This window comes from Nematocida parisii, assembly GCF_000250985.1.
Source record: "Nematocida parisii ERTm1 unplaced genomic scaffold supercont1.1, whole genome shotgun sequence".
In the NCBI taxonomy this organism is placed as follows: domain Eukaryota; kingdom Fungi; phylum Microsporidia; genus Nematocida; species Nematocida parisii.
The window spans coordinates 377,751-394,692 of NW_013524646.1; the positions used below are offsets into that span (position 1 = coordinate 377,751).

At 27.8% G+C, this 16,942-nt stretch overlaps 10 protein-coding genes across 10 annotated transcripts; 6 read left to right on the forward strand and 4 right to left on the reverse strand.

Moving 5' to 3' along the window:
• Window positions 1-114: 114 nt before the first annotated feature.
• On the reverse strand, window positions 115-480 carry NEPG_00258 (uncharacterized protein; the record flags this gene model as incomplete). The annotated part of the gene is made up of 1 exon (XM_013202636.1): window positions 115-480. One exon carries the CDS (start codon window positions 478-480, stop codon window positions 115-117), a length of 366 nt encoding a protein of 121 aa, XP_013058090.1.
• A 221-nt stretch (window positions 481-701) lies between these two features.
• On the reverse strand, window positions 702-1,940 carry NEPG_00259 (uncharacterized protein; the record flags this gene model as incomplete). The annotated part of the gene is made up of 1 exon (XM_013202637.1): window positions 702-1,940. One exon carries the CDS (start codon window positions 1,938-1,940, stop codon window positions 702-704), a length of 1,239 nt encoding a protein of 412 aa, XP_013058091.1.
• A 789-nt stretch (window positions 1,941-2,729) lies between these two features.
• On the forward strand, window positions 2,730-4,343 carry NEPG_00260 (uncharacterized protein; the record flags this gene model as incomplete). Its single annotated transcript, XM_013202638.1, has 1 exon — window positions 2,730-4,343. The coding sequence occupies one exon, from the start codon at window positions 2,730-2,732 to the stop codon at window positions 4,341-4,343; it is 1,614 nt and encodes a 537-aa protein (XP_013058092.1).
• A 171-nt stretch (window positions 4,344-4,514) lies between these two features.
• Window positions 4,515-5,348, forward strand: NEPG_00261 (uncharacterized protein). The gene has a single exon (XM_013202639.1). The coding sequence runs from the start codon at window positions 4,573-4,575 to the stop codon at window positions 5,335-5,337; it is 765 nt and encodes a 254-aa protein (XP_013058093.1). The 5' UTR covers window positions 4,515-4,572; the 3' UTR covers window positions 5,338-5,348.
• Window positions 5,349-6,005: 657 nt separating this feature from the next.
• Window positions 6,006-8,900, forward strand: NEPG_00262 (uncharacterized protein). The gene has a single exon (XM_013202640.1). The coding sequence runs from the start codon at window positions 6,126-6,128 to the stop codon at window positions 8,775-8,777; it is 2,652 nt and encodes an 883-aa protein (XP_013058094.1). The 5' UTR covers window positions 6,006-6,125; the 3' UTR covers window positions 8,778-8,900.
• An 831-nt stretch (window positions 8,901-9,731) lies between these two features.
• NEPG_00263 (uncharacterized protein) lies at window positions 9,732-10,373 on the forward strand (the record flags this gene model as incomplete). Its single annotated transcript, XM_013202641.1, has 1 exon — window positions 9,732-10,373. One exon carries the CDS (start codon window positions 9,732-9,734, stop codon window positions 10,371-10,373), a length of 642 nt encoding a protein of 213 aa, XP_013058095.1.
• Window positions 10,374-10,420: 47 nt separating this feature from the next.
• NEPG_00264 (uncharacterized protein) lies at window positions 10,421-11,608 on the reverse strand (the record flags this gene model as incomplete). The annotated part of the gene is made up of 1 exon (XM_013202642.1): window positions 10,421-11,608. One exon carries the CDS (start codon window positions 11,606-11,608, stop codon window positions 10,442-10,444), a length of 1,167 nt encoding a protein of 388 aa, XP_013058096.1. The 3' UTR covers window positions 10,421-10,441.
• Window positions 11,609-12,145: 537 nt separating this feature from the next.
• Window positions 12,146-15,057, forward strand: NEPG_00265 (uncharacterized protein; the record flags this gene model as incomplete). Its single annotated transcript, XM_013202643.1, has 1 exon — window positions 12,146-15,057. One exon carries the CDS (start codon window positions 12,146-12,148, stop codon window positions 14,996-14,998), a length of 2,853 nt encoding a protein of 950 aa, XP_013058097.1. The 3' UTR covers window positions 14,999-15,057.
• Window positions 15,058-15,367: 310 nt separating this feature from the next.
• Window positions 15,368-15,586, reverse strand: NEPG_00266 (uncharacterized protein; the record flags this gene model as incomplete). Its single annotated transcript, XM_013202644.1, has 1 exon — window positions 15,368-15,586. The coding sequence occupies one exon, from the start codon at window positions 15,584-15,586 to the stop codon at window positions 15,368-15,370; it is 219 nt and encodes a 72-aa protein (XP_013058098.1).
• An 866-nt stretch (window positions 15,587-16,452) lies between these two features.
• Window positions 16,453-16,683, forward strand: NEPG_00267 (uncharacterized protein; the record flags this gene model as incomplete). Its single annotated transcript, XM_013202645.1, has 1 exon — window positions 16,453-16,683. The coding sequence occupies one exon, from the start codon at window positions 16,453-16,455 to the stop codon at window positions 16,681-16,683; it is 231 nt and encodes a 76-aa protein (XP_013058099.1).
• Between the last annotated feature and the right edge of the window lie 259 nt (window positions 16,684-16,942).

Genomic DNA, 16,942 nt, shown 5'->3' on the forward strand with positions numbered 1-16,942 from the left:
TTCATAACTTATTACTTTATGATCAATTGCTAATAAGTTATAGTATACTCGTATAATACGATTTATTATATATAGTGTATTAAGTATTATTTTTTATTACTTTATAATCATTTGCTAATAAATTCTGTTTTGTATATAATTATACATAAGTATTATTATTCCTGCAAATTTCTGATAAATTCCGTTAGGAATTCGTTTTTCCGCTGTATTAGTCTGATTATCCGTTGTATAAATGCAATTTTTACTCTCTTCTGTGTTAAATACGTCTAAACCATTGTTTTTTTGGAATATTTCAATATTTTTAACCGATTCATTAAATATTTTTGAATTAATTTTTGTTTTTATGTTGATTTTTATGTGGTTCATTAAATTTTCAGTTATTTTTTGATTATAATTTTTTTCTGTTATAAAATTTTCATTAATTTCAGGTATTTTTATAAAATCTTTTATAACTGTTGATATACCATAAAGAGTTTTCATACAATTATCAGTAAATTCTGTATTATTCGGGTTATTTCGGGTTATTTCTTCTGTGGCTGTATTTGACACTGCATATATAATATTGCTTGCTGTATTTATAAGATACTCAATGTGCTTGGTTATGCTTATAATGGTTGAATCTATTATTGTATACGTATTACAGTCTAATCCTAATACGTTATAGTTAATTACTGCGGATTCTATTAATTTTGATAAATCCGTTATTTTTTCATTATTTTTTTAATTTTTTCTAATTTTTCATTATCAAAATTTTCAAAATTATTAAAAAAAACAGTTATTATTTCTGTTAACATGCTTATAACCGAATCTACTTGTGATATAAATGAAATATTTGTACTCTGCCACATAAATGAATACTTTAAATACTCATTGCACTGATCAGAACAATTTTTTATGGCAGAATCAACGGTTTTATATGAAAGTATTTCCTTTTCTAGTAATTCATCAAAATTTTTATCAATAAATGAATAAAAACTTTTTTTTGCATACACAAACAGATTTATTTGCGTATAAATGAATAAATTAAAGTCACTTAACTGATTCTTTAACGTGTTTATGTAATCAACTGCTATTATAACAGGATCCGTCTTTAAATCTTTTTTAATAAAATTTTTTAATAATTCGTTATTTCCTAAAAGGGAATTATCTATTTTTAAGCTATTAAAAATATATTTTGATGGGGTTATCCCTAAATAATTATTAATCATTGTAAAATAAGAATCTGTGCCTGTGCCTGATACATCATTACTTATGGTGTATTGCATAATAAGTTTCATTATATTATCCAACAGGATTATTGCATTAGAAGTACTATTATATTTTACACATGGCGTAATAATAATAAAGTCATTTAAATGGGAGAATGCCGTTGTAGCTTTATCATTACTTTTTACATAATTATTTAATAATTCGTACTGCAGTACTTTATAACTATCATACGAATTAAGGATATAATAAGCTGGCCAAGCATGCCTGTTAGAATTAGTGCCTGATTTGGTTTCTTTAATGTACTTGGCCTTATACGCATCCCAGTCTCTAGTACAACTAATTATACAACGAGAAATCTTATTACTTATTACACTATGCATAATATATTCTGGTTTAATAGCAGGACTTATTACACTATGTGTACTATGTTCTGATACATCCTCATTACTTATTACACTATGTGTACTATGTTCTGATACACTTCTTTTGTTTATGTGAGTGTCCTCGTATTTCTGCTGTGCTTTGGTTATTCTGTCTATAATCTCAGAATACATTTGTGCACGGCTGTTATTTATGCTGTTTATATCTGGATTTGGGAATGCAGGAATAGGCCTGTTTATGGTATCTAGTTGTTGACAATTATTTACACATGTAGTATTAATTAATGTACTTATAACACTATTACTCATAAATAATATAAATAGAACTGGACTTATTACACTATTACTCATAAATTTTTTATTTTTGTTTAATTATTATATATAGTGCAATAAATAATAATAATTAAAGATGATAGTGTCATAAATAATAACATTTATTATGTCTAGTGTATTATATATTGTAAGACACAAATTTTATTTTTGTTTAATTATGCATAGTGACATAAATAATAATTATTATGAGTATTAGTGTCATAAATAATAATAATTAAAGATGATAGTGTCATAAATAATAACATTTATTATGTCTAGTGTATTATATAATGTGAGACATAAATTTTATTTTTGTTTAATTATGCATAATGTTATAAATGATAATTATTATGAGTATTAGTGTCATAAATAATAATTATTATGTCTAGTGCATTATATATTATTTATTATGTCTAGTGCATTATATATTACTTATTATGTCTAGTGTATTATATAATGTGAGACATAAATTTTATTTTATTTTTGTTTAATTATGCATTTTTCACAAATATTACTTATTATGTCTAGTGCACTATATATTACTTATTATGCGTAGTGTAATAAATAATAATAATTAAGAGTATTAGTGTATTACTTATTATGTCTAGTGTACTATATATTACTTGTTATACTATGTGTACTATATATTACTTATTATAATTTCGGGTTATTCGGGTTGTATTATAACTAATAAATAGTTTGCTCATATAATTCATTATGCCTCCTAGTTAGAATCTTAACCCATATTATACTCCTATGTCATATAAGTAATAAGCCATCAATATCATAGAAGTATTTATATAATTAAAAATAAAAATAATTATAAAAATGAGAGAGAGATATAATATGAATAATAACCAGAATATACTAAGGAATACAATAAAAAGGAATATTACTACAGTAATACTGTTAATTATGTATACATACACTGTATACGGATGGACAACATTATTAAATATAGAAAGAGTACAAAAAATGAAGATAAAAAGTAACTTAATTATACACCCGCACGGAGGACTTGCACCAATGAGGGGTAAAATATTGCGTAACTCTGAGTACATGAGGAATTATAGGACGTACAACCACGGAATGTGGATAGATTGGAGTATGAAAAAATGCAGTGAGTCAGAGTATAAGTACAGCATACACCCAAAGAGTTCAAAACCATACGATAAAGTAGATGAAGATATAAAGAAGAATGAGTACTTAAAAGAACTTACACGGCAAATGATTAACATGTTCCCATCAAAGAATGAATATTTCTCTATTAATTCTAATAACCCGAATTCATTCACTCGGTTTTTAATGGAGTACAAAGAGAAATTAGATGATTTATACGTACTAGCTTCATTATTCCTTATGGCGGAAGGAGTAAATATTCCTATTGAAATAATAGAAGATTCAAAGAACACTGCGCATAAAATACTTATTATAAAGAAGAATGAAAGTCAAATAAAAGCGGAGAGTAGTGGAGTATATGTTCATTTGAGTATGATAAAGAAGAGAAGACTCCGTGGTGAGCGGGATAAGAAATTAGTATACCAGAAGAAAACAGAAAGTGTGATTAATTTCTTTAAGAGGCTTATTAGTACAGACGCATCTCGGCTAGACGTACCTGAAGAATTCTCAATGCCAAGTACGTATGAAGAATTCTTAACGGGTGGATTTTTAAACAGTCCAAGGTTTCTTATTCAGTCGTATATATTTGAGTATATAGACAGTGTGGAAATGTATGCGAATTTTATAACGGCAGTGTATAACTTAATTAATGAACAACTGCCGAATGGGCATAATGCGGATGTATACACTGAGAATGAGAAGAAAGCCGTGGAAGTATTTAATAATTTATTCATTGATGAAGAATTATGTGAAAAGGAGAAGTATATGCAGTATATTGAGGATTTAAACAGTATTGATAAATTATGGGGAGAGCAAGAATGGGGATATCCATTTATAAATGATATTAATGGGGCTGCTTCTTCTAGGAATATAGGTGCGCCTGTATATAATAGAATTAAGGATAAATTTATTTCAGGTTCAGAGGGTAATTATAATAGTTATATTGAATGTGCACTGCTTGGTATATTCATGTGTGCTGCTTTTAATGCAGAAACATGCACGTATGATATAAGTCATCTGCCTATGCCATCAAAGGAGTTAAAGGAATTCTTTACTAAATACAGCAGTCCACATATTCCCGTAACACAGGTTGTTATAAAAGACTGGTGCAGAGTCGTAGCAGACTTACCATGCCAGTACGTTGAGTATGATTTAAAGAACAACAATAAAATCCAACCAGGCCTACTTAATATACTACATGTTATACGGGCTATAGCAGGAGAAGATGAAAGACTAGAATGGGCAATTCAAGTTTTAAGTAGGGGAATCCACCGCATATGCAAGTCAAACGCAAATAAAAAGAAGACTGTAGAAAACCCCTAATCCAACCATAATATATAAAGGGATAGTAAAAAAGACAGCTATACAGAAGTATGAATGTGGGTGTGGGTGCCATAAGGGATGTACCGGTGGAATTGAGTATACTGATGGTGAAGACTTTGTAAAAAATGTCTTTTGGACCAAACAGCAAGTACATTATACCGATAATAGCCGTGATAATAATGTGTATGGTCATGGTCATAGTAATAATGATAAGGATGATGATGATTTTATGAACTTAGAGCGTAAAGAAATAGAAGAAACCATCGCAGAGGGACTTAAGTACCTCTCACGAGACATGAATATAGAAATAGAGCCATTATCTCTTGATTTAATCAATGATGAAACGCAGTGTGACTTAGTCTTAAATGAGCCTATTACTATACACCTTACTAAAAATAACTGGAGTGGAAATTTCCAACTAAATGCAGAGATTGTAACAGAGCTGGGCACAAATGGTTTGGAGAATAATTGTGCTGATACATCCTGGAGTATCTCAAATGATAATGGTTTAAATAAGTACAGTTCAATTAAAAAGGCGTATAGAGAACTAAAGAATAAGTATATAAATGGGAATAATTATACTGACTGTATTGTATGCCAATATTTAATTATTGAGAGAAACCGGGTATTGCATGCAGTTAAACCAAGCTCATCCTGTAGAAGGAATAAAAAACTCAGAAAGAATAAAATATGGGATAACCCGAATAATTTAATGCTCTGGGGGAATCTAGACAATATAAAGCACAAGTCTGAAATTATTAAAGAGTTCTTATACAATAATAGTACACGTTTAGACCTTAATAATCCCATGGTAAGATTTACATCTAATCTTATAGGTAATACTCCCTTGAACTTTAAGCATATAAGAAATCGTATTATACAGATATTTAAGCCTAACAGTAATAAGCCTAACAGTAATAAGTCTAACAGTAATAAGTCTAAGGATAATAATAATTATAAATATTATTATCCTCAATTTGAGTATAATAATTAATAGTACTAGACCATTAATTATAATTAAGTCTATTTATAATAGAATAGTCTTAAATATATTCCTATTAATAAATAAATTAAATAATTTATTATAAGGTATAAATACAGGATAATAATCCAAATAATATTAAAGTACTAATACCATTATAAGGAATTTACTAAACCCATTCTACTATGATAATCAAACTAACAACTGAATAATCAGTATAATATACACGTATACTAATAATATATACACATATTATATACACATATTATATATACATATACATATATATCCTACGTGTACTAATAATATATATACATCTTTACTGTATGTATATATATACATGTGTACTGTGTTATACTTCTGTGTATTCTATTATTCTATTATTAATAAATAAGTATATTATATTATTACATCTATTATATGGTATTATAATATAATTATACATAATTATATATAAAGTGTACACATAATAAAATAAATAAAGTAAAGAATAGAATAGAATAGAAAAAGGGATAAATAGGAAAAAAAGGGAAAAAAAGGATGAATAACCCAAAATAGGGTGAAGAGGGTGAAGAGGATGAAATAGGACAATTACTTAATGTGTTTATATTTTATTATATAACTAATTTGAGTAATGAATGTAATGAAGGTGGTTTAATTATTATGCTAATAGGAGAATAATAACTAATTGGTTGAAGACCTTCTAAATTTAAAGTATAAATATTAATGGAAAATACGGTTAATTATATGGAGTTAGGAAGACTAAATTGGGTAATTAAAATATTTTAATTATTCCCTGAATGGAAAACCGTATGATCATAAAGCTACTAATAATGATGTACACAGTGTATGCAAGGCTTGAGATCAGTGATATAAAGACAATAGGAGAAACCTTGGTTATTCAAGAGAAAGACTTATTAATATACCCTGATGGACCACTTAATCCAGTTAGAGGGTATATTATGCATAAGAGTGGGTATATGCATAACAAGCGATTTTATTCACCAGAAATAGATACAGACTATAGCTTGAAAAAAACCACAAAGGTATCTGATAGTGGAAATCCAATTTATGAATATACAAGAATGCCAGTTAATGACAAGGTATATGATGATATTAGTGAAAACAAAGAATATTTAACTCAGCTGCATACGCAGTTAATTAGAATGTTTCCCTCACCAGATGGATCACTTTCTATTGTATCTGGAAGAAAAGACGCAATGCATTCATTCTTAATAAAAGATGAAGTACAAGCACAGAGCATGTACATCCTGGCTGTTCTTTTACTCTTGTCTGAGCAGGTGAATATCCCCATTAGTACATGTATAAAAGGAGAAAAAAGACTTATGCTGAGGAGTGCAGATGACACAACTACATATATTAACCAGAAGAAGCCAAATAATTATTTATTGAATCTTATTGAGTTTCTAAAGGAATATATAGACAACTGGAGTACAAACCCAAGTAGTATAGAGAAACTGTCTACAGAGCCAACCACATATGAACAGTTCATGACAGGAAACTTCTTGAACACGTGGCAGTTCCTTATCCAGTCGTATATATACGAGTTTATTGACACAAAAGACAATTACATTAAGTTTGTAGAGGCTGTATATATTCTCTTGAATGACCAAATGAAAAGTGAAAAGTCTACATCAGAGAATAAAGAAAAGAGTATCCAAGTGTTTGGAAAGTGCTTTATAGAAAAAACGGCAGTTTCTGGCTTAACCAACCATGCAAATCTTATTTTTGATCTTAAAAGGACAATAGACAACTATAGAAAATGTCCATACATTGACAAAACAGAGATACCCGCATATACTCGAGTGAAGGCGTATAATAGAACAAATGATAAAGAAGTAAATGATGAAGACCAAAAATACTCTAATTGCGTGGAAGCAGGTATATTAGGACTAATTTGCTGTTTAATGTACGACTCAGACAATGGAATATATACCACAGACCACCTGCCAAACCAAAAAAGCACTATACCACTGAAAACATTCTTCCAGAATTATCCGAAACCAACAGAGACCACTAGCTATAAAATGCAACAAGATTGGTGTAGAGTAGTAGCTGATTTAAAGAACAGTAATATTTCGTATGCAAAGAACAATAATGAATTAAAAAGCAGTCTGTTAAATATTCTATACGTTATATCCGATATAACTGGAAATAAAGAAGAAGTGCTTAATGAAATTGAGAAAATAAAAAGAATTTGTAGTGATAAAGAGCCCAATCCATGGATTAGTGTACAGACAAGTCTGAATATAATATTCAAAGCACTGTCAAAAAAAAAGAATGTTAAAGTAAGTTCCGAGGAATTTACAGTGGATGTGCATATAAATGGAGTACCTGGTATATTCGGTAAATTTAGTCTACTTTATACCTTTAAAGGCATACAGGCAGGAGTAACAATAGGAATAAATCCAATGCATACAAGCTTACACCTATCTGAAAGTTCTTTATCCGATGAAGACAAAGCAACTATTAAAGGAAAGCTTACTGAAATACATAATATGTATAACAACTCAAATAATTATACAAAATGCATAATCAGGCATTACATAAATATAGAACTGATTAAGATAGAAGAACCATGTATATTCATATCATTATCTGTTGGTAATGAAATTTTAGATAGTATTAATAATGGTGGCTATAATAATGTACTTAAACTGTTCCTATACGGAAGTATTGAGACGGTTTATTATAAAGAATACATTATTAAATACTTCCTGATTTTTTATGTCAACCCTATTAAACATGATACTCCACTAGCACGAATGACAAATAATATCATAGGAAGTATTCCACTGTGCGACTTACAAACAAGAAAGTATATGCTGACTAGTTATTTATTTAATCATAAAGCTATAAATTACTATAAGAAAATTGAAGAGAGTGTCTGGGATGATATTTATATATCTAATTCAGACGATTTTTCATCAATAATGTTCTATCCAAATTTATTTATAGTCCGTATACGAGATGACTTCTTATACTTCATGATTAATTTAATGAATAAGTTAAGTATTCAAAATAATTCCTACGATATTCTTATAAATTATGATTCTATGATTAAGAATGTATTGAATTACTTAAATTATACAAGAAACCCAAAATTCACTGCATTTTATACGATAATGAATAATATAAAAGAATCACTTAAAGAGATGGACATAACAAAATTAACAAATATATACTTATCTTGGTGTATTGATATACTCACACACGATAATACACCAGAAAAGGATCATTATTTATTATACTTATTTAATATTATAGATAATAAGTATCTTATATTAGAAAATACTCAGTGGAGTATTAAAGATAAGTCTATATTACTGAACTATTTAGTACATAATAAAAGTAGATTATGCAGTAATATTCCTGAAAGGATTCAGAAGTATAATAATATTATACGAATACTTAGTATTACTATGGGATAGTTATACCCAGAATAGTAATAATTAGTATACACGCATTATTTATGATATGAATAAGCGTATTATCATAAACTATTTAGATAAATTATATGAGTGATTGATATTGAATAAATAACAAGTTTTCGGGTGTATATGCCTTTAAGTACCCTCTGGATATCTTCTTTATATAAGTTCTTTATATAAGTATTCTTAATAATTATTTAAATATTCATTTTTTTATTTTTTTATATTCTGAGGCATACTAAAAATATAAAAAAATAGAATTTATACGATATATACATAAGGTATAAATATAAGAATAATCCATTATACTACGTATAAGGCATAAATATATGGAATAATCCGATATTTATTAGGTTATGAAGTAATTAAAGTATACACTAATTAAGTACGTTAATAATTTATGTATAATAGACTTACACTGAAGTATTATGGTTTAAACAGTTTATTAGTATACGGTTGAAGAGGTCTCATGTGGATGGTTATCAAATATTATACACTCTGTATACATCCTAAGCTATTCTACATATTCTATTAAAGTATTATAGTTTAATACTCTTATGAGTTAATACACTAATAGATTATATTATAGAAGTACTTAGTAATATTATTATAGCACTAAGACATGTGCCTATGTAATAATCTACTGTACTATCTTATATAATGATCCTATTAATAAGAGTAGGATCATAAATCAGTATATCACCTTATGACTATTTATTATGAGCACCTTCTATAATCTATGGAATAATTCAGGTAAGTATTAATACCATACTCCAGCATATATCTACCATTAATAATACCCATATGTTCATAAATCTGTACATACTTAAATTACCCCATAAATATAATACTCTGCCTGCACACTCTCCTATACATTAATGACGTATACGGCCAGTGAGTGTATTACTATTATAAGTATATTATTATATATTTATTTTTATTTATACTTAAGCCATGCATGGAATAGTCCAGTCCAGAATACCCCTTAAATCATCTAATAATACTACTCAGTCTAATTATAATCATATACGTATACGTAATGCTTATTTATACATAAATAGAATATATTTTATATTATGTGTACATATTATATATATAATAATAGTAATATATACAGTAGTATTAATGTATGCTTCATTAGATAATAAGCCAATTACGTTCTCACAGAAGAATAATTTAGTTTATGAGTCTAATATTACAATATATTTATATTTATATGTGATATCTATGATAAGCAGTTTTATATTTATTTATAACCGTAGGAATATAATAATTTATGAAAAAGTCCGTTATAATTTATTTTTTATATTTTTAAGTTCTTGTGTGATTACTTTTTGTTATTTGTGTATTATATTCTATCTTAGAATGGGTTTAATAAAAAGTATGATACATTTTAATACACTATGTGTAATAAGTCTGGGTGTACTACCAATTATTACACAATGTGTAATAAAACATATCGATATAAATTATCATTATATATTACACATTGTGGAATTACTTTTATTTATAACACTATGCATAATAATTATAAATATGTTTGTGCTAAAATCACTTATAAGTACACTCGTAAGTAAAAATGTTTTTATATATTAATTAATAATTACTAAATATGGCAATAAAATCAAAATTTTACTAAAAAATAACGGTTTTTAATTTTTTAATTATTCTTTCTTACACATAATAATAGATGTACCCTCATTAATAAGAATAATTATAACAGCTTTCCCATTAATAATCACCTCCCTTTTACTGTTAAATTCACACTTTACTACTATTATATCCGGTATACTCCCCATACAGAATAAATCATTATCAGATGGCAGTGTAGGACAGGAATACGGTGATAATGGTGATAAATGCATATTCCTTAATAAAATATCTATTACAGTATAATAATTATATTCAGAAATTGGATTCCTGTGGTACTTAAGCATATAATATATTGTACGTATGTTAAGAATTCCTACTAATATACCATTAAGTCTTGTTATGCATGGATTAATTACTGACTGTACTTGTGTGGATAGTTCTGTATTATATGGTGCATTATTTATACTCCATGGTATCATAAATAATTGATTATTTATATCGCATGGTACCACTATTATTTTATTAGGAATTTTTGGTAATTGTGTATTAAATAATAGGATGGGGATATTTGTGGGGGTATTTATGGGGATATTTTTAGAATTTGATGCTAAAATTATTGAATTATCAAAATTTTCATTGATGTTTGAGAAATCACAATTATTAAAAATAACGGATATTTCCTTATTTGGTAATTTTTTAAGTGTATCTGCTTGATGTACAATTTTACTTACTATAAATTGATTCTCTTCATTTTTCTCACCTAATACACCTATAACAATCCCATCTACTAAATATTTACTGATTCCTTCATTAATTATAAGATTAACCCTTTCAAGTACAGGACTCTCCAGATAATATTCTGCATCCATTAATAACCCGATATAACCCGAATTGTTTTCTGTTTCTTGTGCATTACTTTCTGTACAATAATCATTATTTAATGGTGATTTGCTTATTTCTCTGTAAATATTGGTGTAATTACTTATTACTCTTTGCTTATTATATTTTATCTCTAATGTGCCTATAAGAAATATTACACTATGTGTTAAATATTCTGTGTACTTATAATTATTACACAATGCGTAATTAATAAGGTTATCAGACTGTATTTTATACCTACTGTTGTATATATTACAGTACTGCTTATTATACATAAAAAAAATATAACATAATACAGTATATGTAATAAATAATACATAGTACAGTATGTGTAATAAATAATAATAAATATAATACATAGTACAGTATGTGTAATAAATAATATATATCACTGTATATATAATATATTATACACTACTATTATTACTTATTACACATATACTATAACTTATTACACATATTTTATTATTTATTACACCATATGTAATATATTGTACACTACTATTATTACTTATTACACATATACTATAACTTATTACACTATTATTACTTAATACTACTTATTATACCATATGTAATATATAATGCATACTTATTGCACTATATGTAAAATAACTTGGCCATTGTTTTTTAAATGAAAATCAGTTTACTGATTGGCCATTGTATTATTTATGATCATGTTAATATAATAACTGTCATCTGTCTGTTTTACTGTCCAATTATATGATATTATTACTATAAATCTGTCTGTTCTTATTTTTTAGTCAATTAATAACCAATAATAATATATTTTTATAAAAAAAATAAACCCATTTACTGCCAAAAAATTAATTTTATTTTATTTACAGATTGATTTTAAAAGTATTTAAACAATTTCTATTTTTAATAATAGAGATATGCACATAAAAAAAGAATTTATGATTGTGATAGTTACTTTATATCAGATACACTGTAATGTAGGGATGAGTAAATATAAGGGCTTACATACTAAAGAAATAGGAGATGGGATGTGTATAAGAGCAAATGGGTCAATATCCCCCGCAGGAGAATTTATTTCTGAGAAGCTCAATTTAATGTTTGCAATGCGGTTTTTATCACCGGGTGTAGATGCAAATTACAGTCTGTGTGTTACAGATAATGAAAACAATAGGGAGAATATAAAAATTACCGCAACAAGAGACTTTAATATGGATATGGGGTATAAAAATCTCTTTATTAAAGAAAAGAGGAAAAAAGAGAAAAAGACAACATATCTTGAAGACTACCACCAAACAGTAATCGGGATGTTTCCTTCTCTAACTGGAAGTTTGTCAATACATACTTCTAGAAAAGATTCATTCATTAGATTTCTTCAGTTTGAGCATGTGAGTAAGCATAAAATTGATATTTTGGCTTGTTTATTTCTATTAGCAGAAGGAGTGGATATACCACTGAAAGTAGAACATAGTAAAACTGGCCCAGTGCTAGTCTTGAAAGAGATTATAGCAAAATCTGAGAAGGAAAATAAACCAGAAAACACGCAGGAGAGTGAAGAGGAAAAAAATAAATTCTCTATAACTATGAAAGGTATGTGTAGTATAGAGAAGGAAGATAATGCATTCAAGGATAAAAATATGTTACAAACAAGAGCAGCAGATGTTATAAACTTCTTTATAAACAACAAAACAAACCCAGATATACGAGAAGGGGGTGAATATGCAGAGCCAAGAACATATGAAGAGTTTAAAACCGGTAAGTTTTTAAATAATGCAAGGTGGCTAATACAGTATTATATATTCAAGTATTTGGATGGTGAAGAAAAAATAATTGAGTTTGCAAAGACAGTATATTCTATGCTTAAAGAGTGTATAGAACAGAAAAAGAATGAAGGATCAAATAACGAAGTGAAATATCTTGAAAGCATTATTGACAAGTGCTTTGTGAAATCCAGTAATGCTAATACAAGTAATGCAAAGCATAGAGCAGGTATATTAACTACAATATATAAAGAGTTTCCTCTAGTAAATATATTTCCATTTATAGGTAATGTAAGTGCACCAGAATATAGAAGTGTTCCATCATATAATAGAAAAGAAGATTCCTTTGATAGTAGTAACATATACAGTAACTGTGTTGAGGCTGGATTGCTTAGCTTGTTTTGCTGTTTAGCATATGATCCAAAGACTAAAGAGTATAATATAGATCATATGGGAGAAGTATCACCGGACTTGAAAAGGTTCTTTGATACGTACAATAAACAACTGGAGACTGATACATACGAGATGCATATGGAGTGGAGTAAAGTAGTGGCGGATCTAGAGAATGAGAATATTAGATATCTAAAAGAAAATAGGAATGAGCTTGCGCCTGGTATAATAAATATGCTATATGTCATTGCCGAAATAACTGGAAGATATTCTGAAGAAGAAAAGTCTCTTAAAGAGCTCAGTACTCTTTTAGAAGAAGATGATGATACAAAAAAGGATATGCTATTCAAAAAAGTGAAATTATACCTGAAAGAATTAATTTTATCACTCTCTAAGAAATATACTATAGAAAAAAACTCGAAATTGGCAAAAAGGAGAATAATGGCATACTGTTTAAGTATGTCAAAATGCTCAAATATTAAAAAGCAAGTGGATATAATTGGAAGCGTAGTTATAACATATAAATATTTAAATTTAGAAGGAGGAATAAAATTGAACCATACTATTGAGCATTTACAGGCTACATCCTTTTATAGTAACACCAGTATCTTGACAAATAAAAACATCAATAAAATATGTAATAGAAAGAGGCGTTTTGAAGGTATGCCCGAAAAAACTCTAACAGATTTTCTACTTATGCATTATATAGAAAAAATACTGGGTGAAGAAAAAGACTCAAGCAAATATTCCGAAGAAAATATAGATTTATCAGGGAAAAATAATTATTTCTATCCAATAGAAAAGCTTTTTTTATATAACACGTTTAAAACAGCTAAAGATAGAACAAATATGATACATTGTATTAGGAAGTGTCTCATAGGGTATCCATTAGAAGAAACCGATCCATGGGCACGCCTTCTGTCTAATATGATAGGAAGTCTTCCGTTAAATGACTTAAATACAGTGCAAAATGTTTTTTTCAACCCGATGTATAGAGGGGGGTTATACAAAAGTTTCTGTACAAAAGTTAGTGTGCCCTCAACGACAGTTGATAGACATATTAATTTATGTAAAGAATATGACTGGTATCTGCATTATATAAACAATAGCAGCCTGCTTAGCGGGAATTTGGAGATTTTAAAGATATACTTGGTAGTAGATGGCCATAAAAGCTGTTTTTTCACCGCTATAATACGAATCTTTGATTCCCCCACTAAGATTAAACTTTTTTCTATACTAACGCGGTATGGTACGTCTATAAGTCCATTACTAGAAATTGAAGCATTTTTAAACGGCATAGACAGAAAACTTCCAGAATATAAAGCAGTTATAACAGCCAATGATATGTGGTTAGTTTGGCTTAAACTATCCTTTGAATCTGATAAATTCAACAAGATTACATCAATGCTCTTTGATAAAATTGTGGTTGACGAGAATTTTATCACCAAGGGAGGAATTAAGTACGAATATACAGATGAAAATATTAATATGTCGATATCTAAATTTAAGCACGCATACTTTTGCCAAAAAGTAGTAGAAAACGTGCATGGTTTAATTAAAAACAACCCAGAGTATGCAAAAAAACTTAGTTATTTGCTAGAAACACATGATAAGTTTTTATGAATAGATAAATTTCCAATTAAAGGAATTCATCCATAAAGCATTGAATACTTACTTACTCTCTAATAAAGACATTTTAAAAATAATAAATATAAAACATAAATAATATTTTATTTCTAATAAATTATGCATAGTTCACAAATTATAAGTTTTGCATGTTTCATTTATATAATCCAATGCGACGGGTTCTATATCATTTAGTCTTTTAAGTATACCTTCTAAATTATTTTTCTTGGTATTTAGTAGATTATTTGCTGAATCTTTTAGACTATTAATGACTTTCATTATTTATGTAACTCAATATCATCCTTATATACATCATACTTTGTTCTATATAATAGTATTTCTAGCTTATTCATCTTTTCACATATTTCATCGTATGTTAATAGACCAAAATAATATTTTTTCTAATAAATACAATTCCTCAATAGTTTCACACTTTAAAAGAAGCATTTTATCGGTTTTATGCAATTTGCTGATTTCGGGCCCTATTGCATCTAAATACATAGTATAGTACTGCTTTCTTCTGCTGAAATCTGGCTTGGTATTCTCTCCTGCATCTTGCTGGCATTTAACACTTTTTGGGTTCATATTTCGGGTTATATAAATATAATTTTGATAACAGAATTTTTAACATTGGAGTATTATTGTGTTATACATCTAAATTACGGCTAATTAAGACAGTTAATGTTTTTTGTTGTGACACGATAATTTATACATGAGCCGCAAGAAGAGAAATCTGTTAGTTCACTAGCTTTTGAAGTGGTTCTACCAAACAATCTGACTGAGTCTCCTCGCACATATACCAATAAACTATTTTTTATTAAAAACATCGCCAAAATAAAGTCCAGAATCTTAGAGCAACATATTAAACTTAAACTATTTAAGTAAAGCACATTCTTCAATTTAGTAAAATACTCGAAAAGGCATTAACAGTATATTTCAGCAGATGGTCACCCGCGGGGCACCACTATCTTTATCTATCTTGGACTGTGATTGCATCATTCTCGTAATTGCAACAGAGGGTAATGCAAATACGCCTCACTACACCTGGTTATGCTTCAATCCAGTAGGTATTATCTACAACTGCTAATGGAACTAAATCAGTTGAGTAAATTATAAGTATTAGGCACAGTAAAGTAGTATTATATGATTTATATAGTAGATACTAAGTATTATCTTTTTCATTTTTTTGTAGTTTGTCTATACATGTAATATTTAAATGGTTTTAAAGAACCAAATATAATTTCAGATATAAGGTAAACAATTTGTAATCTAATGAATATCCAAACCATAGGTATAAATCCCCCAAGTCCACAAGTGCTGGTCATAGTTAAAAAACCAATTATAATGAATAATGTCAATCCTAAAACTCCTTCAGGATAATAATCAAAATATTCTTTTACATTGGCAATTAACTCATAGTCTGTAGTGCTGGAAAATTTTGTGATAAAGAAATGGATCTAAAAGAAGAATATATTAGATTAATCCTAAAATATACCATATATGTTATTAGAAACACCATAATTATATACGGTCTTTTTAGATTTAGTAGATTGCGTTGGTACTCATTTTGTCTTGAAGGATTATTAATTGAGAGGATATTCAACAAAATCTCTACAAGTATCTTAGAAAAGCAAATAGGTGATAATAACCCAAGCATAGAATGTAATCCATACTTCCCATGATATGCCACCAGAAACCATTTACATATACACGCACTTTTAACTTCCTCTTCTACTCCTTCTTCAATGAATATATTGCTTTGTTGTATTTCCTTTATATCCTCACTTTTATCTGTACTATTTTTAATTTTTTAAATATTTTTATTACATACAGATTCTATATTATTAAGATAGATAATGTTCGTGTTTAATTCTGTATTTGTGGCATTCTCGGCTTCTTTTTATCAATTGGTGGTATTGAAATTCCCATTCTAGCTCTATC